Source organism: Sus scrofa, chromosome 1 (assembly GCF_054392235.1).
Source record: "Sus scrofa isolate SSC_HxYL_T2T_F1_AM1 chromosome 1, Sscrofa_HxYL_maternal_Yorkshire_Landrace_v2.0, whole genome shotgun sequence".
Classification (NCBI taxonomy): Eukaryota; Metazoa; Chordata; class Mammalia; order Artiodactyla; family Suidae; genus Sus; species Sus scrofa.
The window spans coordinates 124,875,800-124,903,756 of NC_139383.1; the positions used below are offsets into that span (position 1 = coordinate 124,875,800).

Below are 27,957 nucleotides of genomic sequence, written 5' to 3' on the forward strand. Positions count from 1 at the left end.
CTGCCTGATGGGAGGGGGAGGGAGTAGGAGGGATTGGGAGCTTGGGCTTATCAGACATAGCTTAGAATAGATTTACAAGGAGATCCTGCTGAATAGCATTGAGAACTATGTCCAGACACTCATGTTGCAACAGAACAAAGGGTGGGGAAAAAATGTAATTGTAATGTATACATGTAAGGATAACCTGATCCCCTTGCTCTACAGTGGGAAAATAAAAAAAAAAATCTTTAGCTTTCCAAAACTATTATAAAAAATTATAGAGGAAGGGATGTTTCTAAACTCATTCCATGAGGCCACCATCACCCTGATACCAAAACTGACAAAGATACAACAAAAAGGAGAAAATTACAGGCCAATATCACTGATGAACATAGATGCAAAAATCTTCAACAAAATAGTAGTGAACTGAATTCAATAATGTTATAAGGATCACACACCATGATTAAGTGGGATTTATCCCAGAGATACAGGGATTTTTTTAATATCTGTAAATTAATCAGTATGATACACATTAATAAATTGAATAATAAAAAAAAACATTGATCATCTCAATAGATGCGGAAAAAGCCTCTGACAAAATTCAACACACATTTATGATTAAAAACTCTCCAGCATGTGGGCATAGAGGAAACATAACGTAATAAAGGGCAAATATTGCAAACCTACATCTAACATCATACTCAATGGTGAAAAACTCCAAGTATTTCCTCTGACATCAGAAACTAGACAAGGATGTCCACTTTTGCCACTTTTATTCAACATAGTTTTGGAAGTCCTAGCCATGGCAATCAGAGAAGAAAAAGAAATACATGGAATCCAAATTGGAAAAGAAGTCATCAAACTGGCACTGTTTCCAGATGATACCATACATAGAAAATCATAAAGACACTATCAGAAAACTACTATAGCTCATCAATTAATTTGGTATGGCAGCAGGATAAAAAATTAACACACAGAAAGCTGTTACATTCCTATACACTAACAATGAAAGATCAGAAAGAGAAATTAAGGAAACCATCCCATTTATCATCACGTCAAAAAAAAATAAAATACCTAGGAATAAACCTAGCTGCAGTTCCCATTGTGGCTCAGCGGTTAATGAACTCAACTAGTACCCATGAGGATGAGGGTTCGATCCGTGGCCTCGTTCAATAGGTTAAGGATCCGGTGTTGCCATGAGCTGTGGTGAAGGTCACAGTTGTGGCTGGGATCCACATTGCTGTGGCTGTGGTGTAGGACAGTGGCTACAGCTCCAATTCAACCTCTAGCCTGGGAACTTCCATATGCCACAGGTGCTCTGGAAAAGAAAAACAAAACAAAACAAAAAAACAAACACCTACATGAGGAGGCAAAAGACCTGTATTCCAAAAACTGTAACATGCCAATGGAAGAAATTGAAGATGACACAAACAGATGGAAACATACTATTTTCTTAGGTTGAAAGAATCAATATTGTCAAAATGACCATACCACCGGAAGCAATCTACAGATTCAATGCAATCCCTATCATATAACCAATGGCATTTTTCACAGAACTAGAAGAAAACATTTTTTAAATTTGTGTGGAAGGAAACACAAAGGACCCTGAATAGCCAAAGCAATACTGAGAAGAAAAACAGAGCTGGAATAATCAGGTTCCCTGACTTCAGGCTATACTAAAAGCTACAGTCAACAAAGCAGTATGGTACTGGCACAAAAACAGACAGACATACACACACATGCGCGCGTGCACACACATATTTTCATAGGGGAAAGTAGGTTAGGGATAAATTAGAAGATTGAGCTAACATATACACACTATTCTATATAAAATACGTAACCAACAAGGACCTATTGTATAGCACAGGGAACTAGACTCCATATTTTGTAGAAATCTATAAGGGTAAAGAATCTGGTATATATGCATAAAACTTAATCACTGTAATGTACACCTGAAACTAACATGACATTGTAAATAACTATACTTTGGAAAAAAATAAAAGAAATGGAAAAGAAAAAGAAAATGAATCAGTAGCATCAGCATCACCTGGGAACTTTAAAACTTCACATTCTAAGGTCTCATCTTAGATCTACTAATAAAGTCTGGGACTGAGGAATTTATATTTTAATAAGCCCTCCAGGTCATTCTGATACATGCTGAAGTTTGAGAGCCATGACCCTATAAAATAGCCCCTGACATTACATATTGTAAAACTGATAAGGATTTGTTGGATTGAAAAAAATGAATGACTCCTCCAAAGAGCTGTGCTATCACCCAGTTTTGACAATAGTCTAAGAAATATAATCCTAATTTATTGAAAATGTACATATTGCTAATGAGTATACTTCTTCTGAAAAGAAAAATGTTCACCATGACATCAAGAATTTAAAAACTATTACTTTGATTCTTGAATAAAAGAGAAAGTTACCAAAGGTGACCACTACCAAACTATTCAGTTTTTCCATACCTTGTTGTTCTGCTTTAGTTTACTTAACTCCAGTTTATACTTTTCTGCTTCTTCTAGAGCTCTATTCAAGCGAACTTCCATGGCACTTTGACTTGTGGCAGCCTGTTTTTGCAGTCTTCTTTTATTTTCTAATTCCTATAAAATAAGGAGATACATAGAACACTTACAAGCATAAGTTCCCTCTATTATATTGCAAAATTTTCCATTTCAATATTCCTTGCTTTCTCCCAAATTTTATACGCGCGCGCACACACACACACACACACACACACACACACACACACAGAGCCAGAGGCTCAACACTGAGTGAGAGTCATCTCAGGGAATTCTCTGAATTGGTTTTAGGAAAATATATTCTTAAAGATATAGTCACAAATTTAATTTCAAATTACTTTTTGTTGGAATTTTCTGACTCTTTATTGACCCCAAGCTGTAATCTCCTACAGTTATTTTATAAGCAGCTTTTTATAACCATAGTTCTTCTCTTGGGAACCTCCCAAAACACCCATGTAAGACATAAATTCTCTCAAAAATACTGCATTTGTGTAAACCTAATGAAATATAACATTTAAAAATATTTGCTAAACACAGAGCATTCTACATTAGCCATATAGGAAAATCCCCATTCTGAGCAAAAAAAAAAAAAAAAAAACAAAAACAGATTTTATGGATATTTTCCACATCTTGATGTGGGTTTAGACCTGCATTTCTGCAGTCTAAGAGATGCTGTTGCAGGGTCTACAAGACACACAGGAAGAAACATGAACATATAGCATACACTCCAAACTACATTACAATCTGGGACCATAATCTCACCCTCTGCCACAAATTTTACCTTCAGCTATATGAGCAGTAACTGCTCAGTTCTCTCCCCCAGAGCCAAGATGTTTCTTGCCTCCGACCCTTTGCTCATGTTCTTGCTTCAGCCCTGATACCTCCCTACCTCTCATTTTTACCTGGTTAACACCAGGACAGTTAAACTCAGCTAGGGTTATATACCAGGGCTTTACCTTCTCCCAGAAGCCTTCCATCACTATCTTCCTCACTATCCTCCCACACTGGAGTAAGGACTTCACATACATCATACTGCCTCCTTGTGTGGAACTGAAAATATCCATTTACCCCACAATAGTGTAAGCTCCTTGATGATACGAACCATTTAAATTTCAATATTCCCAGCACTTCAGCGGCAAATAAAAGGCACTGAAGACAGGTTTGTTGAACAGAATTTTTGTAATACTAAACTCACACTTCTTTGCATGCCTTTCAATGCCTAGTACAGAGCATTATACAAAGTGGATACTCAATAAATATTGTGGAACTGAAATGATGCAGTTTAAAATACAGCTGCCTGTTTTCTTCTTTTATAATTTTTTTTCTCCTGGCTGTATCACTCACTATGTTTTATTTGAAAACTGATCTCCCTGGCTCTGAGTAATTAAGGGGGAAAATAAAACAAAATAAAACACATGCTGCTCTTCATGCAGGTTTCTAAACAAATCAAACTGTGTCTGGATACCATCTGCTCTCACCAGCCTTCTTCACAGCTTTGTGGGTGGTAGCTACACTATGAGCAGCCTGATTTCTCTCCCTGTTCACATGGGAAAGGCAGAGATTCTCATTAGCTACCAAGGCCACAATTCTTCTGCCTCATTTCAGCCTCTTAAGAATATGGAAATGATTCTTTACCCTTCTCTTTCTTGCCAGTAACTCTGTAACCTACTTCACAGAAAAATGAAAACCTTCATAAACCACCTGATGTCCCCCTACCCCTGAATCAATTCTGCCCCACTTCTTGGGAAAAGTGAAAAAGAAAAAGATAGTTATAAGAATAGTAAAGAAGGAAATTAAGTTTTCCTCTATGGGTTAAATCCACTAAAGAAAAGAATAACCTTATAAAAAACTTGAATACACTTCTGTTTTCAATCATACTCAAGTAGTTTTATCAAAGAGTAGACAAGATACCAATATCGTATCATTATTGAGTATTTTTAGGATGAGCACTCTCTCCTAAAGTAAATCTATTATTATCCCCTAAACTAAGAAGTTTACATCATTAGGAAAGAATTTATGAAAAACTCAAGTCCTGAATTCTACAATGGTTTTAAAAGAAAACACTGGAGAGCTTAAAGAAAATTAAATCTAACTTTAAAACTCAAATACAGAGTTCCCATCATGGCTCAGTGGTTAATGAATCCAACTAGGAACCACGAGGTTGCAGGTTCGATGCCTGGCCTTGTTCAGTGGGTTAAGGATCTGGCATTGCAGTGAGCTGTGGTACAGGTTGCAGATACGGCTCAGATTCCGCGATGCTGTGGCTCTGGTATAGGCCAGTGGCTACAGCTCCGATTAGACCCCTAGCCTGGGTACCTCCATGTGCCATGGGTGCAGCCCTAGAAAAGAAAAAGAAATAAATATATATATAAAACAATTCAAATGCTGTGAGACCTAAGATGGAATAATTTGTGATTCTCTCATAATTTTTAAATCATTCATAAGGCACTGGAGACTGTGATAAAGAGGTCGCATCACTAACCACAGTACAAGACAAACGTAGTAAATGCTTTAAGATAACACAAACTGCCATAGCAATTGGGATGAGGAATAATCAGATGAGGACAAATAAGTGATCAGATAAGACTCTGGAAACAAGTGGCTGAGGTACAAAAAAGCATATACTTGGAGTGAGAAAACCTGCCAGCTATGGGAGATTCAGTTTCCACATATGAAATTGGGAGTAATAACACATATACCTAATAAGTTTTATTATTCAACACATTTATCCAGCACTTACTCCGTGCCAGGTACTACTCACATGATGGACACACGATAATTAACTGAAGTTCTCCTCTCATAAAGCTTGCAGTCTAGAGGGAGAGACAGATGATAAACACATACATACCCACTCATATGTAATATCTGGCAGTGATAAGGGCTATGAAGAAAAATAAAGGATAAGTGGACAGAGAAATAGGGGAAGAGCATAATTATTTAAGATACAGTGGTTAGAGGAAAGCTTCAAAACAGGGAATGAATCGTGATGTAAAGATCTGGAGGAAAGAACTATAGACAGGAAGAACAATGAAGACAAAGACCCTGAGGCAGGAATTCATTTAATATATTCAAAGATGACTGAGGTGATCAATGTGGCTTCATCTGGGTGACGCAGGCAATGTGAAGTCTTGAGATAGGAAAAACAGACAGGATGAGCTTAGGTGGACCATTTGAACCCTGCCTGGAGTTTGGATTTTATTCTGAATGACATGGTATTCACTCCAGAGTTTTTAGTAAGGTGTGTGTGTGTTGACCTAATTTTTTTTAAGGATTGCAGTTCACTCTTAAAAAACATGGGATTAAACTACCTTGGCCTACCTACACACAAAAATTTTTCAATAGGAGATACTACAATACACAATCAATCCACTGTGGGTTCTATCTGTGGATGTGGAACCATGGATATCAACTATGGAGGAACTAGGGATACAGAGGGCCAACTATAAATCATAGGGGGATTTTCAAGTGTTCAGAGGGCTGGCACTCTTAACCCCCAAGTTATTTAAGGGTCAACTGCACTTTAGCTACTGTGGCATTGCTATTTAGTGTTATATTGGTATTCCTGTATCAATTGAGGAGGTCACTGGAATAGTACAAGTGAAACACAGTAGCTTGGACTTGGGTAGAAGTAATCAATTTTTGAGAAGCAGTGAACTACATGTATTTTGATGACAGAATTGGCAGGACTTGACAGACTGGATGATGGTATGGGGAAAGAGAAAGATCAAGATGACTTCTGGATTTTTGGCCTGAACAACTTGATGTCTGAAAAGGAGAAAAGGTGAAGCAGGTTTGCAGAGGGCAGGGAAGCAAGGGCTCCCTTTAGGACATAGGATGTTTAACACACCAGGTAGAAATTCCAAGTGGGCAGCAAGATTTAAGAATCTGGAGCTCAAAGAAGGATCAGAGTAAGAAACACAAATGTGGGAGTGGTCAACATGGGGACAGTATATAAAGCCATGGAAATGAATAAGGGCTTCTCAGAACTGTTTGCAGACAGAGAAGAGAGGCAAGGACTGAGGCTTGGGCCCTCCAACATGGAAAGGTCGTGAAAATGAGGAAGAAAGTCCTAAGTGGGATACTACAGAAGCCAAATCTATAGTGTTTCAAGGACGGAGAAACCAAATGTGTCAAATATTGCTGAGATATAAATTACAATGGGGAATAATACCTGACTAGAACTGGCAATGTGGATTCCTGGTGACCTTGTTAATTAGAGTTTCAGAGGCGGAGTAGAGATGGAAGCCTAACTGCTGTAGTTTCAAGAGAGAAGAGCAAATGAAGAATAGAGAAACAACTATTTTAAGTATATACAACTATTTTAAGAAGCTTTGTTATAAAGAAGAGCAATGATACAGGGCCAGAGGTAGATATGAGATCCAAGGAGGTTTTAAAAAATAAATATAAATAAATATATATGTGATTCTATGGCATATTTCTATGCTAATGCTGTAATTCCATGGACAGAATAAATCTAATTTTTTAAGAGAAAGAAAGACAGAGTAATCGTAGGACCAAAGTCCTTGATTCAGAGTAAAGAGAGATGGTATGGGTTTCAGTGAACAGTGAAGATCAGCTTTAAATAGAAAAGGTAGTAATCCACTGTAATGAGGGGAAAAGCAGAGTACATGGGTATAAAGGCCAAGAAGTTGACAGATTTAGTGACAGAATGAGGAAGAGTTATCTTTTGATTGTTTCTAGTAAAACAGGGAGAAAAGTCATGAACTGAGAATTGTTAAGGTTGGAAGAGGTAATGGAAACTTGAGGAAAAAAAACCAACTGTTTAATAATTACCCAGGAAAGTGGAAAGGGTACCGAATTCTCAGAAAGGAGAGGAAAATGGTGTTACATTTGATATTTGAAAATAAAATTAAACTAGGCCCAATCTAATTGGCTGTGTATATTAGTCCAGCCATAATTCACCACTCATAAACAGGCAAGCAGAAGTGAGGAAATTAATTTTAATTATGGTCAGGTTTTGCCATGTACTACATTGGCAGGAAAATTAAGAATATATATAATGGATAATTAAATTGTGTATCCTGGAAGCTAAGCTGGGGAAGAAGGGAATAAGAACACAGGGGAAGTGGTAGAGCTATGTAATAAAACATATATAAATGAAAATATACAACTATTATATGATAGATATACAGTATTAACAAAGATATGCTTTAATATGATAGTTTTACAAGATACATATAGTCAAAAATGAAAAAAGCTTTCTTTGCAAGATAAGAAAATGACTTGAAAAAGGTGAGAAAATGATGGTGAGGAGCTTTACTATGAAAGCATTAAAGAACAAAGCAACTTTAGGAAATTACAAAGTTAAAGTCTACCTGAAGCAAGATAATAAGACAGCAGACTTTCCTTTAAAGGTGCATCACTAATGATAAAAATGTTCATATGGGAGTTCCCGTTGTGGCACAGTGGTTAATGAACCCGACTAGGAACCATGAGGTTGCGGGTTCGATCCTTGCCCTTGTTCAGTGGGTTAACGATCTGGCGTTGCCGTGAGCTGTGGTGTAGGTTGCAGACGTGGCTCGGATCCAGCGTTGCTGTGGCTCTGGCCTAGGCTGGTGGCTACAGCTCCGATTCAACCCCTAGCCTGGGAACCTCCATGTGCCGTGAGAGCGGCCCAAGAAAATGGCAAAAAGACAAAAAAAAAAAAAAAAAAAAAAAAAAAAAGTTCATATGGGAGTTCTCGTCATGGCTCAGCAGTTAACAAACCCAACTAGTATCCATAAGGACATGGGTTTGATCCCTGGCCTCACTCAGTGGGTTAAGGATCCAGCATAGCCATGAGCTGTGGTGTAGATCACAGATGTGGCTCGGACCTGAGTTGCTGTGGCTGTGGCATAGGCGAGTAGCTACAGCTCTGATTCGACCCCTAGACTGAGAACCTCCACATGCTGTGGGTACAGCCCTAAAAACAAAAAAAAAAACGAGAAAAAAAAAAGTTCATATGACATGAACCATGACCACAGAAACTTGTGGACTACACCTACTGATTTTAATTTAACCAAAAACGAGAGAAGACAGAGATCAAGACTTCTGGCCATGAAGAAATAATAAATATCTAACATTTTAAAATGAAATATAAACAACTAGAAAAAAGGGATCGAAATTTGTTCAATAACTGTCTAGAGATACTAGAAAACATTAGGATTGTGATTCCTGAGGAAACAAAAACAAATGAATCCTATAATCACCCCAGCATTCTGCTGAGAGGTAATATCCACACTGTGGGAGCAGGAAGGAGAAAATACAGAGTCCAGAGGCCCACTGAGCTAAGGAGACAGAATGAGTAGTAGGAGACTGAGGTATCTGGGAATTTGTATGAAGGTCCAAGTAAAGAGGAATTGCATTAGGAAGGAGCTTCAGGAATATATTAGGAAATCCCTTGAATACACTGAGGACTAGGCCCTACCCACATACAGGGAAACTCAATAAGGCCAGACAAAGAAAAATTAGGGAGCTGTAACTAGAATAATTCCCATAGCTCACACAAGAAGGAAGATATCTGAGCTCTAACCAGCCACAATAGACAGTCCTCAGTAATCATTTGGGGGCACTGGTAGAGATCCTGAAAGGGAATTCTCAGGTATACAGCTGAGTTATTCCTGAAGGCTACTCTAGATGCACTCTAGCAAAACTTAAAAATAGACCTTAAAGGGATTAAACTGGCAAATAACTACCTGTCAAAACCCAACACTGTCTTCAAAAAGCACACTGAGCACAAATGCTCAACAATATAATATTCATAGTATCTAGCATCTGGGGAGAAATCATTAACCGAGCTAAGAAGCAAGAAGATGTAACTGATATTCAGGAGAAAAAAAAAACAATCATTAGGAAAAAATCCATAAATGAGCAATATAATAGATCCAGTTAATAAGGTTTTCAAAAGAGTTATTTTAATTATATACAAGTATTTAAATCGAAACATTAATATAAGAAAATAAATTGAAGATATAAAGGAAAATCAAATAGAACTTCATAGATGAATACTCTTATCAAAATGAACATTTCCCTGGTTAGGAATAGGGGCACATTAGACACTATAAGATTAATGACCTATTGAAGATGTAGCAATAGAAGATATCCAAATAAAGAATATAAGAAAAAAGGCTAAAAACTGCTCATTGGTAATCTATTATCACTATTATCATTGCGATAATATCAAGTAACCTAACAGAAGTATGACTGAAGTTTCAGGTGGAGGAGGGAGGTAGAGAATACAGAAAAAGTATTTGAAGAAATAATGGCCAAGATTTTCCAAATTTGATGAAAAATATAAATCCACAGATTCAAAAAGCTCAATAAACTTTAAGCAAAATAAATACACTCCTCACTCAAAACTGAGAAAACACATCATTATGAAATTGCTGAAAACTGGTAACAAAAAGAATGCCTTAAGAGCAGAGAAAAAAAAAGACACGTTACATACACAAGTAGAAAGAAAAGAATTACCGTGGACTTGTAATTAGAAAATACACAACATAGAAGACAATGGGATGACAACTTTAAAATAACAAAAGAAAACAAAAAGAAGAAAATGGTCAATTGATAATTCTATACCTAGTGAAAAATACCTTTCAAAAATTAAAGGGTTCGAACATACACATGTTTATAAAAAACTGGTGAAATATGAATGTCTGTGGACTGTACCAATGTCAGTTTTCTGATTTTAATACTGTACTATAATTATGTTAGACATTACCATTGAGGGAACCTGCATGAAGGGTATACAGGACTTCTGTTATATTTTTGCAACTTTCTGTGAATCTATAATCATTTTGAAATTAAGTTTTTGTAAGAAAGGAGAAATTCAGTCTTTTTCAGAAAAACAAAATCGGAGAATTAGTGACTAGCAAGCTGGCACCACAAAAATTGAAAGGGTCCTTTTTTCAAGCACAAATATGGAAAAACAGATCTGTAGAAGAAAGAATATAAGAAATGCAAATATCTTAATCTCTTTAAAATATAATTAATGGACTGCTTAAAGAAAAATATTCTGGGATGACATTTAAAAATACTGAAAAAAAAACTCATGAAAAGATGCTCACAATCATCATTAATTACTAGAGAAATGCAAGTCAAAACTACAATGAGGTATGAGCTACACTAATCGGAATGGCTGTCATTAAAAAGTCTACAAACAATAAATGCTGGAGAAGGTGTGGAGAAAAGGGAGCCCTTTCATACTACTGGTGGGAACATAAATTGGTACAGCCACTATGGAGAACAGTATGGAGGTTCCTCAAAAAACTAAAATTAGAACTGCTGGAGTTTCCATCATGGTGCAGTGGTTAATGAATCTGACTATGAACCATGAGGTTGCAGGTTCAATACCTGCCTTGCTCAGTGGGTTAAGGATCTGGTGTTGGTGTTGCTGTTGCTGTGGTGTAGGTTGCAGACATGGCTCAGATCCCGCGTTGTTGTGGCTGTGGCATAGGCCAGCAGATGCAGCTCCAATTTGACCCCTCCATACGCCTGGGTGCAGCCCTAGAAAAGACAAAAAGAAAAAAAAAAAAAAAAAAAAAAAAGAACTGCCATCTGATCCCACTCCTGAGCCTGAGCACATATCTGGAGAAAACCATAATTCAAAAAGATACATGCACTCCAATATTCATTGTAGCACTATTTACAACAACCAAGACATGGAAGCAACCTAAATATCCATCAACAGAGGACCGGATAAAAAAAGATGTGGTACATACATACAATAGAAAATTACTTAGCCATAAAAAAGAATGAAATAATGCCATTTGTACAACATGGATGGACCTAGAAATTATCATACTGAGCAAAGTAAGTCAGACAAAGACAAATAGCATATTAGATCACTAAAATATGGAATCTAATAAAAATGATACAAAAGAACTTATTCACAAAACAGAATCTGACTCAGAGATTTCTAAACCAAACTTACGGTTACCAAAGGGGAGATACTGGGGGGAGGGATAAATTGGGAGGTTGGGATTGAATACACACACTACTGCATATAAGATTGATAAGTTATAAGGATCTACTGTATAGCACTGAGAAATCTACTCAATATTCTATAATAACCTATGTGGGAAAGAATCTGAAAAGGAATGGATACATGTATATGTATAACTGATTCACTTTGCTGTGTACCTGAAACTAACAACATTGTAATGCAACCATACTCCAACAAAAGTTTTTACATAAAAATAAAAAATAAAAATAAAAAATGCATCACAACAAAGGAAGCAGATGGAATATACTAGATGAGGGAATTATATATGAAACAGTATACATGAGTTGAAGGTAGACTGTGATATGTTAAATATGCATATTGTAAACCCTAAATCTAAGACTATATATAGCTAATAGAGGAGAAAATGGAATACTAAAAATATTCAATTCAAAAGAAAACAAGTAGCTAAGTACACCTAGGAAAAGTAGAAAACAAACAGAAAGATAGATTTAAATCCAAACATCAAAATCTGCATTAATGTAAATAGTCTGAACATTCCAATAAGAGACTATCACAGTGGATAAAGAAGAAAAAGCCAATTATATGGTGTCTATAACAAACCCATTTTCAGGATAAAGGTATTACAAGTACAAGGATGAAAAAAGATATACCATGCAAATGTTAAGAATAAATTTGCAATTACAACACAAATATTAGACAATGTAGAGTTGCAGCAAGGAATATTATCATAGACTTTGAAAAATAATATTTAATAAGTATAAAGGGCAATGATCAAAACACCATTTTAATCCTTAATGTGCAGGCATCCAACAGAGAAAATGAAAATACATGAAGCCAAAATGAATATAACCAAAAGGAAAGCAGACAAATCCACAATTCTACTCAGAGAATTTCACACAAGCACCTCTCTCTCAATAATTAAAAGAATGAGTAGAAAATCCATAAGGACATACAACATTTGAATGATACTATCACCATATATGGCCGGCCTAATCAATACTTACAGAAAACTCCCTTCAATAGCATAGCACATATCATTTCAAATGTACATGAAGCATTTATCAAGAAAGGCCAAATGCTGATCCATAAAACTAGTTGGAACAAATTTTAAAAGAACAAAATCATAAAGTTGGTTTTCATATCCAAAATTGTTGGAAATCATTTAACAAAAAACACGAAAAATCCTTAATATTTAGAAATTAAGCAACATACACTTCTATTTTTGCTGTTGTTTTCTTTTAAATTACTCAATGAATTTTATTACATTTATAGTTGTACAACAATATCACAACCAAATTTTACAGTATTTCCATCCCAAACCCTCAGTGCATCCCCCACCTCCAAACCTGTCTCATTTGGAAACCATAAGTTTTTCAGTCTGTGAGTCAGCATATGTTCTGCAAAGATCATTGTGTCCCTTTTTTAGATTCCACATGTAAGCAATAGCATTTGATTCTGGCATCTCATTGTCTGACTGACTTCCCTTAGCACGATAATTACTAGGTCCATCCATGTTGCTGCAAGTACCATTATTTCTTTCCTTTTTATGTCTTAGCAATATTCCATTGTGTATATGTACCACATCTTCTTTATCCACTCCTCTGTTTAGGGCGTTTCCATGTCTTGGCTACTGTATATAGTGCTGCAATGAACACTGGAGTACATGTGCCTTTTTGAGTCATGGTTTTCTCTGGATAGATGCCCAATAGTGGAACTGCTGGATCAAATGGTAATTCTATTTTTACTTTCCTGAGAAAACTCCATAATGTTTTTCACAGTGGTTTCACAAATTTACAATCTCACCAACAGTGTAATAGGGTTCCTTTTTCTCCATACTCTCTCCAGCACTTATTGTTTGTAGACTTTTTGATGATGGCCATTCTGGCCCATGTAAGGTGGTACCTCAGAGTGGTTTCGATTTGCATTTCTCTAATAATGAGTGATGTTGAACATCTTTTCATGAGTTTTTCGGCCATCTGTATGTCTTTCTTTGGAGAATTGTCTGTTTAGATCTTCTGCCCATTTTTTAATGGGGTTGTGTTTTTTTGGTATTGAGCTGCAGAAGGTGTTTATAAATTTTGGAGATTAATTCCTTGCCAGTTTCTTCATTTGCAAATATTTTCTCCCATTCTGTAGGTTGTCTCTTCATTGTGTTTAGGGTTTCCTTTGCTGTGCAGAAACTTTTAAGTTTAATTAAGTACCATTTATTTATTTTTGTTTTTATTGTCATTACTCTAAGACGTGGATCTCAGAAGATGTTGCTGTCGTTTATGTCAGAGAGTGTTTGGCCTGTGTTTTCCTCTAAGAGTTTTATAGTGTCTGGTCTTATTTCTAGGTCTTTAACCCATTTTGAGTTTATTTTTGTGTATGGTGTTAGCCAGTGTTCTAATTTCATTCCTTTACATGTGGCTGTCCAGTTTAACCAGCACCACTTATTGAAGCGGCTGTCTTTTCTCCATCATATATTCTTGCCTCCTTTGTCATAGATTAGTTGGATGTAGGTGTGTGGGTTTAATTCTGGGCTTTCTATCCTGTTCCACTGATCTATACTTTAGTCTTTGGGCCAGTACCATATGGTTTTGGTGACTGTGGCTACATAGTATGGTCTGAAGTCTGGGAGCCTGATTCCTCCAGCTCCATTTTTCTTTTTCAGGATGGCTTTGGCTATTTTGGGTCTTTTGTGCTTCCAAACAAACTTTAAAATATTTTGTTCTAGTTCTGTGAAAAACGTCCTTGGTAATTTGATAGGGATTGCATTGAATCTGTAGATTGCCTTGGGTAGTATATTCTTCGAATCCAAGAGCATGGTATGTCTTTCCATCTGTTTGTGTCATCTTTGATTTCTTTCATTGGCATCTTACACTTTTCAGAGTACAGGTCTTTTGTCTCTTTAGGTAGGTTTATTCCTAAATATTTTATTCTTTTGGATGCGATGCTAAACAGGATTGCCTCCCTAATTTCTCTTTCTGATCTTTTGTTGTTAGTATATAGAAATGCAGTCAATATCTGTGTATTAATTTTGGATCTGGTGACTTTGTCAAATACATGGATGAGCTCTAACAGTTTTCTAGTAGAGTCTTTAGGATTCTCTGGGTATAGCATCATGTCATCTGCAAATAGTGATAGTTTTACTTCTTCCTTTCCAATTTGGATTCCTTTTATTTCTTTTACTTCTCTGGTGATGTCTGGTGGTGAGAGCAGACATCCTTGTCTTGTTCCTGATCTCAGCAGGAATTCTTTCAGCTTTTTACAATGAAGAATGATGTTAGCTGTAGGTTTGTCAAATATGGCCTATATTATGTTGAGGTAGGTTCCCTCTATGCCCACTTTCTGAAGGTTTTTTTTTTTTTTTCATAAGAAATGGGTGTTGGATTTTGTCAAAGGATTTGTCTGCATCTATTTAGAGGATCATGTGGTTTTTATTCATCAGTTTGTTAATGTGGTGTATCGCACTGATCGATTCACTGTTATTGAAGAGTCCTTGCATCCCTGGATAAATCCTACTTGATCATGATGTACAATGCTTTTAATGTATTGTTGGATTTGGTTTGCCAGTATTTTGCTGAGGATTCTTGCATCTATGTTCATTAGTGAAATTGACTTGTAATTTTGTTTTTTTGTGTGATATCTTTGTCTGGTTTTGGTTTCAGGGTGATGGTGGCCTCATAGAATGAGTTTGGAAGTGTTCTTTCCTCTGCAATTTTCTGGAATAGTTTCAAAAGGATAGGTGTTAGCTCTTCTCTAAATGTTTGATAGAATTCACGTGTGAAGTCATCTGGTCCTGGACTTTTGTTGGTTGGACGTTTTTTAATCAAATTTTCAATTCAAGAACTTGTGATTGGTCCATTCAACTTTTCTATTTCGTCTTGGTATAGTCTTGGAAGACAGTACTCTTCTAAGAATTTGTCCATTTCTTCTAGGTTTTCCATTTTATTAGCACATACTTGCATGTAGTAGTCTCTTATGCTCCTTTGAATTTCTGTGATGTCCTTTGTTATTTCTTCTTTTTCGTTTCTAATTGTATTGATTTGAGTCCTCTTTTTTTCTTCATAAGTCTGGCTAAGGGTTTATAAATTCTGTTGATTTTTTTCAAAGAAATAGCTTTTACTTTCATTGATCTTTTCTATGGTTTTCTTCTTTTCTGTGTCTTTTATTTCTGCTCTGGTCTTTAAGACTTCTTTCCTTCTATTAACTTTAGGTCTTGTCTGTTCTCTCTAGCTGCTTGAGATGTAAAGTTAGGTTGTTCATTTGAGCTTTCTCTTGTTTCATGAGGTAGGCTTGTATTGCTATAAACCTCCCTCTTAGAACTGCTTTTTGCTGCATCTCATTGGTTTTGCAGTATTGTGTCTTTGTTGTCTTTTGCTTCTAGGTATTTTTTAATTTCCTCTTTGATTTCTTCAGTGATCCATTAGTTGGGTAGTATCATGTTATTTGTTCTCCATGTGTTTGTGTTTTTCTCAGTTTTTTGCTTTTTGTTGATTTCCAATAGTATAGCATTGTGGTTGGAAAAGATGCTTGGTATGATTTCAATTTTCTTAAATGTTACTGAGGTTTGATTTGTAGCCCAGGATGTGATCAGTCACAGAGAATGTTCCGTGTGCGCTTGAGAAGAATGTGTATTCTGTTGCTTTTGGATGGAATGTCCTATAAATATCTATTAAGTCCATCTGGTCTAATGCTTCATTCAGGGCCTGTGTTTCCTTATTGATTTTCTGTCTGGATGATCTGTCCGTTGCTATAAGTAGGGTGTTAAAGTCCCCCACTATTACTGTGTTATTGTCAATTTCTCCTTTTAAGGTTGTTAGCAGTTGCCTTATATACTGTGGTGATCCTATGTGGGGTACATAAATATTTAAAATTGTTGTATCTTCTTCTGGGATTGATCCTTTGATCATTCTGTAGTGACCTTCCTTGTCTCTTAAAATATTCTTCATTTTAAGGTCTATTTTGTCTAATATGCTACTCCAGCTTTCTTTTGACTCCCATCTGCATGGAATATTGTCTTCCATCCTCTCACTTTCAATTTGTATGTGTCCCTAGAAGTGAAGTGAGTCTCTTGAAGACAACATATATATGGGTCTTGTTTTTGTATCCATTCAGCGAGCATATGTCTTTTGGTTGGGACATTTAGTCCACTGACATTTAAGGTAATTATGGGATATGTGTGTTTTTATCACCATTTTATTAACTGTTTGGAATTTGTTTTTGTTGCTCTTTTTTCTTCCCTTCTTCTCTTATTCTCTCCTCTTGGGGTTTGAGGACTATCTTTAGGGTTGTATTTGAGTTGATTTTTTTTCTTATCTGTTTGTGTATCAATTGTAGATTTTTGGTTTGTAGTTACCCTGAAGTTTTGATATAGAAGTGTGTGGGGGGCGGTGTATTTATATATATATATATATATATGAGATTGTTTTAAGTGTTGGTCTCTTAATTGGAAGTGCATCTCCTCCTGCATTTGCACCCTCCTCTTCTCAGGATTTCTGATTTCGGTAGCATAATTGTGCATGGATGATTTCGTATCCTTACTGTATATATACCTTTACTGGTGAACCTTGTCATTTGTGGTGGTTTTGTTTCTGGTTGTGTCCTTTTTTTTCTGCCTAGAGAAGTTCCTTTAGTATTTGTTGTAAAGCGGGTTTAGTGGTGCTCAATTCTCTTAGCTTTTGCTTATCTGTAAAGCTTTTGATTTCTCCTTCAAATCTGAATGAGAGCCTTGCTGGGTAAAGTAATCCTGGTTGGAGGTTTTTTCCTTTCATCCTATTAAGTATATCCTGCCACTCCCTTCTGACCTGCAGAGTTTCTGCTGAAAAATCTGCTGCTAACCTTCTCTGGGTTTCTTTGTATGTATGTTATTTGTTTCTTTTCCCTAGCTGCTTTCAAGATTTTGTCTTTGTCTTTAATTTTGGTCATTTGGATTACTATGTGTCTCGGGGTGTTCCTCCTTGGATTTATTTTATGGTACTCGTTGTGCTTCCTGGATTTGAGTGAGTGGTTCCTTTCCCATGTTAGGGAAGTTTTCGGCTATTATCTCTTCGAATATTTTTTTCTGTCCCTTTCTGTCTCTCTTATCCTTCTGGCACCCCTATAATATGGTATGTTTAACATTGTCCCAGAGTTCTCTGAGACTCTCTTCATTTCTTTTCTTTTCTTTTTTTTTTTTTTTTTTTTTTTTTTATGTTGGTTGGTTTGCTTGTCTCTCAATGGGCAATTTTTTTTTTTTTTTTTTTTTTTGCTATTTCTTGGGCCACTCCTGCGGCATATGGAGGTTCCCAGGCTAGGGGTCGAATCGGAGCTATAGCCACCAGCCTACGCTAGAGCCACAGCAACGCGGGATCCGAGCCGCGTCTGCAACCTACACCACAGCTCACGGCAACGCCGGATCGTTAACCCACTGAGCAAGGGCAGGGACCGAACCCGCAACCTCATGGTTCCTAGTCGGACTGTTAACCACTGCGCCACGATGGGAACTCCTCTCTTCTTTTCTTTTTCCCTTTTATTTGTTTTTCTACTGTGCAGCATGGTGACTCAGTTACACATACATGTATACATTCTATTTTCTCACATTATCATGCTCCATCATAAATGACTAGACATACTTCCCTGTGCTACTCAGCAGGATCTCATTGCTAATCCATTCCAAAGGCAACAGTCTACATCTATTAACCCCAAGCACCCCATCCATCCCACTACCTCCCCCTTCCTCTTGGCAACCACAAGTCTGTTCTCCATGTCCATGATTTTCTTTTCTGTAGAAAGGTCCAGTTGTGCCGTTTATACTAGATTCCAGATATAAGTGATATCATCTGGTTTTGTCCTTCTCCTTCTGGCTTAGTTCACTTAGTATGAGGGTATCTAGTTCCATTCATGTTGCTGCAAATGGCATTATTTTGTTCTTTTTTTGGCTGAGTCGTATTCCATTGTGTATATATACCACATCTTCCTAATCCAATCATCTGTCAGTGGACATTTAGGTTGTTTCCATGTCTTGGCCATTATAAATAGTGCTGCAATGAACACACGGGTGCATGTGTCTTTTTTGAGTAAAGTTCTGTCTGGATATATGCCCAAGAGTGGGATTGCTGTGTCATATCATAGTTCTATGTATAGTTAACTAAGGTATCTCCATACTGTTCTCCATAGTGGCTGTACCAGCTTACATTCCCAGCAACAGTGCAGGAGGGTTCCCTTTTCTCCACACCCCCTCCAGCATTTGTTATTTTTGATGGCCATTCTGACTGGTGTGAGGTGGTATCTCGTGGTAGTTTTGATTTGCATTTGTCAAATAAACAGTGAGGTTGAGCTTTTTTTCACATGCTTGTTAGCCATCTGTACATCTTCCTTGGAGAAATGTCTATTCAGGTCTTTTGCCAATTTTTCAATTGGGTAGTTGGCTTTTTTCCTGTTGAGTTGTATAAGTTGCCTGTATATTCTAGAGATTAAGCCCTTGTCAGTTGCATCATTTGAAACTATTTTCTCCCATTTTGTAAGTTGCCTTTTTGTTTTCTTTTTGGTTTCCTTTGCTGTGCAAAAGCTTGTCAGGTCCCAGTGGTTTATTTTTGTTTTTATTTCTATTGCTTTGGGAGACTGACCTGAGAAAACATTTGTAAGGTGGATGTCAGAGAATGTTTTGCCTATGTTCTCTTCCAGGAGTTTGATGGTGTCTTGTCTTACATTTAAATCTTTGAGCCATTTTGAGTTTATTTTCATGCATGGTGTGAGGGTGTGTTCTAGTTTCATTGATTTGCATGCAGCTGTCCAGGTTTCTCAGCAATACTTGCTGAAAAGACTGTCTTTCCCATTTTATGTTCTTGCCTCCTTGGTTGAAGACTAATTGACCATAGGTGTCTGGGTTTATTTCTGTGTTCTCTCTTCTGTTCCATTGGTCAGTCTGTCTGTTTTGATACCAGTACCACACTGTCTTGATTACTGTGGCTTTGTAATATTGCCTGAAGTCTGGAAGAGTTATGCCTCCTGCTTGGTTTTTGTTCCTCAGAATTGCTTTGGCAATTCTGGGTCTTTTGTGGTTCCATATAAATTTTTGGATTGTTTGTTCTACTTCTGTGAAAAATGTCATGGGTAATGATGGGGATTTCATTGAATCTGTAGATTGCTTTGTGTAGTATGGCCATTTTTACAATATTAATTCTTCCACACCAGGAGCATGGAATATATTTCCATTTCTCTTCAATCTTTTTTCTCTTTTCTGTTCCACATCCGTAATTTCTACTAGTCTGTCCTCTACCCTGCTTATTCATTTGTCTGCTTTGTATATTCTGTTGTTGGTTGTTTCCAATGAATTTTTTATTTCAGTTATCCTATTTTGCATCTATGCTTGCTTAAGTGTTAAATCATGTGTTTCTGTGCTCAATGTTTTCTGTAAGTTATCAATGTCTGCCTCTAGCTTATTTCCAATGTCTTGCATCATCTTCAGTATCAACAGTCTAAGGTCTTTTTCCTGAAGGTTGATAATCTCCAAATCATTTAGCTGTTTTTCTGGGTTTTTTCTTTATGCCTTATCTGAGTTATAGTTCTCTGTCTTTTCATTTTTATAGGTTTTTGGTGTGGTGTCCTTTTTTCAGACAATAGAGTTGTAGCCTCTCTTACTTCTGGTGTTTGCCCCCCTTGTGGCTGAAGTTGGTACGGGGGCTTGCTGTAGGCTTTGTGAGCAACATACACTTCTAAATAAACCAGTGATCAAGAAATATCAGGGAGGAAATTAGAAAATAATTTGAACTCAATGAAAATAAAGACTATCAAAGTTTGTGGGATGCAGATAAAGCAACATTTACATTTATAAATGCTTATGTTAGGAAAGAAAAAAAGGAGAAAATCAGTTATCTAAGCTTCTGTCTTAAGAATCCTGAAAAATAAGAACAAATTAAGTCTAAATAAAAATGATGGAAATGCTACAGATAAGGTTAGAAATTAATGAAGTAGAAAACAGAAAAAATCAATTAAATAAAATGCTAATCCACTGAAAAGTTCAATGAAATTGATAAGTATCTAACTAGACTGATTAAGAATAAAACAGAGAAAAGACAAATCATTAATATCATGAATGAAACTGAGGTAATTAACAGTAATTAAAATATTAAAAAAATTTAAAATAGAGGAATATTATGGACAAATTTATGCTTATAAATTTGACTACTTAGATGACTTGGAAAAATTTCTTAAAAAACATAAATTACCAAAACTGACTCAAAACATAGTGGAAAATCCAAATAGACTTGTATATACTAGTTAAATTTGTTGGCAATGATTTCTTGAATAGAATGAAAAAAATCTTATAACTACACAAAAAATAATATATTAGAATTCATCAAAATTTGAAACTGCTGCCTTTGCCTTCTGAAAGACACTATTAAGAAAATTAAAAAGCCCAAAATACATATACTTTCTAACAAAGAAATTATATAAGGAAATGAAGAACTCTTACTACAACTCAGTGTCTAAAAACTGGGCAAAAAAATTGAACAGATACATCACAAAAGAAGCCAGACAAATGTCCAATAAGCATATGAAATGATGCTCAAGATCAATTGTTATAAAGGAAATACAAATGCAACTGCAATGAGATACTACTTCAGCCCCTCTAGAGTAGCTAATAATTAAAAGATGGCCAATACCAGGTGTTGGATATATAGCAACGTATTCCTAGTGAGAATGAAAAATGATACAATCAACTTTAGAACACAGTTTGACAGTTTCTTAAAAAGTTAAACATACACTTTCCATAATACTCAGAAATTTTACTCCTAAGTATTTATCCAACATCATTAATGATATTGAGTGTGTCTACATAAAAGCATGGGTCTACACAAAACACCTGTACATGAAACACTTGTACATGAAAATTCATGGCGGCTTTATTTCTTAAAGTCCAGGGCTAGAAATAAAGTCCATCAACTATTGAATAGATGAAATGTAGTAAATCCATAAATAAATACTACTCAATAATACAAGTCAATGAACCATAAAATATAAAACAACACTTATGAATCTCAAAAATATTAAACTGAAGAAGACAGATACAAAAAGGTACATTCTTAGGATTCCATCTATATGCAATTTTTGAACAAGGAAACTAATCTATAGTGAAAGAATGCAAATCAGTGGCTGCATGGGGATTTTGGAGGGGTGATAACAAAGGAAATTTTGGAGGGGTGATAACAAATTTTTAAAATTTTGATCATGGTGACTATAATGATATATTAACTTGTAAAACTCAATGAACTGTACAATTAATATATTTTATTGTATTTAAGTTATTCCTCAATAAAGCTGATTTTTAAACAGATCATTAATAGAAAAAAACAAAAATCTAAAGTTGGAGTAAAATGCTTTCTGTTTTTTTGTTTTTATAATGACTCCATCTGTTAGTATTAGCCCCTAAAGTAAGTTAATATGCATAACAATGTTTTACTACTTGATTTTCACAGGTTTATAGAACAACTACATCAAACTTAAGTTCTGTTTTGCATTTGTGTGAACTGTACATTGAGACTTGTTTCTAGAGATATAAAAAATGAATGGAATTGGCAAAGAAAGATTCCATCTTGAGTTTCACTTAACCCAGGAGAGTTGTTACGTCTCTCTGGCTGGTAGGTAAATAGAGAAATTGAGAGCCAGTACAAGTTTTTCTACAAGTTTTCAGCTAGCCAATGTATCATAATTCCTTGGAACATTTGTTATGAACTAAAAGTTTCTAATACTTAACTCTAAACAACAACGAGATTTTGGAACAACTGTGTGTTCAAGTCCATTTAACTTTGGCAACTTAAAGAAAGAGTTTATATGATTTGTAGTCAGACAAACACAGTTTGAATACTGATCTGCCACTCCCATATGACCTTAGGTAATTTGCTTAACCTATCAGACTCAGTTTCCCTTTCTATATATAAAATGTGATATGTATGGCACATAGCACTCAAAAAATATTAGTTCCTTTTGTGCCCATATAAAAGTAGAGCTATAATCAATGAGAATACTGATCTTTTTACAGAGTACAGAATACCATGGATAAGGAAAAGATAAAGGACATAAACAACCAGTGAGGAGGATTCAGAAATAAGATAATAACAGCCTGAGCCAAGAAGCAGCAAAGGGAATTGAAGAGATAAATGAAAAATATTTGTATGAAAGAATGTATAGGATTGGGTGTAAGGGCCAAGAACAAGAAAAGAATCAAAAATGTAGGTGAGGTTTCAAAATTATCTGAAACTAGAGCAGTGATATGGCCACAGCTTAGATGTATGATGATAAATAGTAAAATGGCAATTTAAAACAGTTTTTGTCCCAGACATAATATCTTGTTTTTCTCTTAGACCACTTGCCTTTATTTCTTAAAGCAAAAGAAATGTTACACAAACTATGTAATTTAAAATTTTCTAGTAGCCACTTTAAGAAAAAATAGGTAGAATATAAGTGTATTTCCCTTATCTCAATATATCCAAAATATTATTTTATATATAGCCAACATAAAAACATTGAGATTTTTATATCTTTTTTGTATTTAATCTTCAAAATTTGATGTTTATACTTATAGTATGTCACAATTTGGACTAAGCACATATGATGAGTGGCTACCATTTTGGACAGTATAGGCTTAGACTATTAGAAACCATAATTAATTTTTCTTTCCAGATGAGTAGGTAAACAAAATGTATATCCATTCAATGTTACAGTCAACAATAAAAGGGAACAGACTACACAACATGGATGAATTTTTTAAATGCTATATGCTAAGTGAAAAAAACTAAAACTTTTTAGGCAACTATGTACTTCTATTTATATGACATTCTGGAAAAGGCCGAAATATAAGAATCAAAAACAGAATAGCCCTGAGGCTGAGAGTAGGGAAAGGACTGGATAAAATCCATAAAGAAATTTTGGGGGATGATGAACGTGTTCTATATCTCAGTTGTGGTGACGGCTAGGTGACTATGCATTTGTCACAACTCAGAGAACTTAACCTCTGAGACTCAGTTTCGCATTCTGTAAAATGTGATTTATCTGGCATATAGCACTCAAAAGATGTATAGTCAGCCCTCAGTATCCACAGGGGATTGGTACCCCCAATTTGACATGTGTTGGTAAGATGTGGAAAAACTGGAGTCCTTTGCTGGGAGAAACGTAAAAATGGTGTAGCTGGTTAGGAAAACAGTCTGCAGTTCTTCAAAAGGTTAAACATAAGGTTGTAATCCAGCAATTCTGCCTCTAGGAATATGCCCAAGGAAAACAAAAACTTGTACTTGAATATTCATAGAAGCAATATTCAAAACAGCCAAAAAGTAGAAACAACCCAAATGTCCATCAACTGATAAACATATAATAAAATGTTTCACATCCATATACTCTATAAGAAGGGATATTACTCCATAAAAAGCAATGGAGTGCTGATACAAGCTACAATGTGAATAAAGGCTAAAAATATTACATTAAGAGAAAAATGGGAGTTCCTGTCGTGGCGCAGTGGTTAACGAATCCGACTAGGAACCATGAGGTTGAGGGTTCAATCCCTGCCCTTGCTCAGTGGGTTAACGATCCGGTGTTGCCATGAGCTGTGGTGTAGGTCGCAGATGCGGCTCGGATCCTGCGTTGCTGTGGCTCTGGCATAGGCTGGCAGCTCCAGCTCCAATTAGACCCCTACCCTGGGAACCTCCATATGCCGCAGGAGCGGCCCAAGAAATGGCAAAAAGACAAAAAAAAAAAAAAGAGAGAGATAGAGAGAGAAATGTTGGTTACTAAATATCACATACTATAAGATTCTACATATCCAGAAATGGCCAGAGTAGGCAAATATATCAAGACAGAAAATGAATGAAAAGATTGCCTAGGACGGGTGTGGACTGGGGAAAGAGGTCTGAGGTACTGAGGCTAAAAGGTAAGGGTGACTTTATGGGTGATGAAAATGTTCTAAACTTAAAACTAGTGATGGGCGCACAATACTATGAATATACAAACAGCCACTAAGTTGTACACTTTAAAGGATGAGATTATGTGAATTATATCTCGATAAAGCTACTAGCTCAATAATGGAGGAAGAATTTTTAGTAAACACTAATAAAATAACTAAACTGTGAAAAGTGGTATTTGCGCAAACATGAGACTTTAATGATTTTGTGTATCTTTGGAATTAGATTAGGAAAAATAGCAAAATTATTACCCTTTCTACTGAAGACAACTGTTGCTGTAATCCATCACATTTTTGGTTTGCTTCTTCGAAAAGAGTTTTATACTTTTCTATTTGAGACTGCTGCAAATTAATTGTTCGCTGCTGTTTCACACAATCTTCTTCAAAATTTTTCAGTTGAGACTTTAAATCCTGAATTTCATCCTCCTATAGTTATGAAATTATGTTATATGAAAAAAATACACAGTATTTTGTATCAAAACATAAAGCAGAAAACAAAGGAGCTTTGTATGATCTTTGAAGAGATATTAATACCTATTATACAAGGAAAAAACAAAACTACATTCCATTTTCTTCCCCCAAAATGGAAGTCAGATGTTTACTGGCATTTAATAGCTTACACTTGTAAGTCTAACATAGAGTACTCTAATTGCTAACAAGTATTTAAATTTCTTCAGCTCTGTGAAAATTCAATATCTCAGAATAGAATAAATTGTGTGTTCAGTATTTACACACAATTTTTAAATTTAAAATTTAACTGTGAATTATACCTCAATGAAGCTGTTTTTAAAATAAAATTGAAAACTGCTCCTAAAATGTTTTTAAATATTAGAGTATTTATTCTAAAAGGTTTTAAAAACTTACCTTTTTATTGCATTCACATACAACATTATCCAATTCCTCTTGCATAACACGGAGTTTGGCCTTCAAAAATCTGATCTGTGCTTCTGTGTCAATTTAAATAATAATATTTATTTCATTCCACTGAATCTAAGATGTCATCAGTGTAAGATAAACCATTACTTTATGAGGGAAAAAATGCTCAAGATGGGGAGTCTAATAGGAGATTCCTGTTTGAGAACACTAAAGACACTAAACACCTCTAAAGTAAAAGTAAATGAAAAATCCACCAAACAGAAAGGAACTAGTCATATCTCAAGACTGGAATTGAGTAAATATGGGGGAAAGAACCCAAAAACCTCTCTGAGAATTCCAACCGTAAGCCAGTACTCATATAAGTTTGCAGACTGAATTCATATGTAGCAAGGTGGTCTAAAACACCAGAATTTAAAGTGGTCTCAGGTGAGTCATGCCCCCAAGTGTTTGACAGAAGCAAACACAAATCCTATCTAGCAAAACTTAACTTCAATATCAGCCACTGTGATTATAAAACGCCATTGACTGTAACACATGTCCCAATTCCAGTTAAAATGTAGTCTGTCTTAGAAGCAAAAAAATTACACTAAACTTTCTGTCAAATCTTTCTATCACAAACCTTCATTAAGATCTACCTTTGGCATTTCATTGCTAGCAAAAGTCCTTTATTCAATAACATCTTTGCAGTTTTCAGGCCTATAAAAGTAAATAAAGTGAAAACTGAACTTAGAACTCGTAATTCATTATAAAGTAAATAAAGTGAAAACTGAACTTAGACCTCGTAATTCATTCAATCATTCATTAAAAAGATATATATTAAGTTCTACTATGTTCTAGGAATAATAGGGATATTAAAAGACAAACTTTGCCTTCATGTAGCTTATCTTCACTAAACACTGAATAGTCTCTGAGAGGTCATTAGGATTAATCCCACAGAGCACATAAATATACATGCACAGTTCCTGTTTCAAAGCTCCTCTTATAAAGTGTTATGAAGGAGCTGTGAATGTTGGTTGGCTCTAGCCTCATCAAGATTTCTCCAGCCTCAACTCTCCTTCTAGCCTCATGTAACTCCAGGTTAGCGGAGGACAGAAGGGAAATGATAAACTTAAAAGTGTGAAGTTTACAGTAGTTGGTCTCTAGGAAGAAAGAGAAGAAAGAAAGAATAGGAAAGCATGACTTTTCCCTTCTCTTTCTCTCCCCAACTCTAACATTAGTATATCATCAAGGAGCTGAGTGCTCTGTCTCTAGAGGTCCACAGCATTAACCCTCCCTCCTATCCCATCCCAACTATAGTTTTACAAAGCAGGCTGTGCTACTAAACTACTTTTTTTAAGTTGTTTTCTACTGCACATAACCCATCCATTCAAGGCAATCATGTAGAGTAAGCAAAAACTCCCCTAAAATGGGAGATACCTCAGCCAAAAGGGAAGAAAGGAATGCAAAGTGGCAGAGAGGCAATTCAGAAACAAGAGGGGGAAAAAAGCAGCAATTTAAGGTCCTCTGTGCTGTTTCCCATATATGGGAGGAAGAACTTGGTAACAAGACCACGGGTGACTGTGAAACTGAGGACAGCCAGTGTCTAACCATTTTGTCCCTGAAGGCATCTTAACAGAAGCATGGAGGTAGCTTTCTGTTTCACTTACCATCACTCCTAACAATTAGCCCCAGAAAGCTTGGATAGGTCATTCAATGTAACAAATGCATAAATGAATTATTCTTCATTTATGACTGACTAGCATGGAGCACAATAATCATTACCTATGTAAGCTGTTACAATTTTCACAGAATCAGAGACTTTTAAAGATAAATTTCACGATCATCTAATACAAACTGTAGAAGTTTCAAATGAAGAAATTGCTATTACAGAGGGGCTGAGCAGTTTGCCTGAACCCACAATTACTTAATTTAGCATTAACCACTCAACTGCCTTATTTTTTTTTAAATAGCATAGGTGGTTCCTCATAAATTCAACAATTTTATTTTTTATTTATTTATTTTTTTTTGTCTTTTTGCTATTTCTTGGGCCTCTCCCGTGGCATATGGAGGTTCTCAGGCTAGGGGTCGAATCAGAGCTGTAGCCACTAGCCTATGCCAGAGCCACAGCAACGCGGGATCTGAGCCGTGTCTGCAACCTACACCACAGCTCACGGCAACACCGGATCGTTAACCCACTGAGCAAGGGCAGGGACCGAACCCGCAACCTCATGGTTCCTAGTCGGATTCGTTAACCACTGCGCCACGATGGGAACTCCAATTTTAGAGGCATTACTGGTAACTAACAGGATGTTTTTAGATGGATCTAGACTAAGTATTATTTTTCTAGTGGTATGCAGAGAATAAGTTTATAAGACAAAATAACATTCACTAAAAAACTTACTTGATTATTTTACCTGATGTTACATCATTAATTCATTTATCCTTTAATATGTGTTGATTTAACATACGATAAAGAGAATTCAGTAACATTAAATGAAAGGAATTCAAATAAACATAGTCTTTAAAAATTATTTCAGTGTTTTAATGATAAGCTATGGGGCATTTAACCTTAGTTGAAAAGTGGTGAATGAAATCAATACCAGATAGGGTTTTTTATTTTTACTTTTTATAGTGGAAAATATTAATCACATAAAAGTGGTGAGGGAGTTCCCATTGTGGCATGGCAGTAACAAATCCAACTAGTATCCATGAGGATGTAG

The 27,957-nt window shown here is 35.8% G+C and overlaps 1 protein-coding gene across 3 annotated transcripts in view; it reads right to left on the reverse strand.

Annotated features, from left to right (window-relative positions):
- The window catches only part of TEX9 (testis expressed 9), an 81,165-nt gene that overhangs the window by 24,265 nt on the left and 28,943 nt on the right, over positions 1 to 27,957 (reverse strand). For 2 of the 3 annotated variants that reach the window (XM_013992952.3, NM_001244599.1), the window contains 3 exon segments: positions 25,247 to 25,329; positions 24,635 to 24,808; positions 2,448 to 2,582 (listed from right to left, as the gene is read on the reverse strand). In XM_013992952.3, the coding sequence (XP_013848406.1) occupies positions 2,448 to 2,582; positions 24,635 to 24,808; positions 25,247 to 25,329 (392 nt within the window). 3 annotated transcript variants of the gene reach the window in all.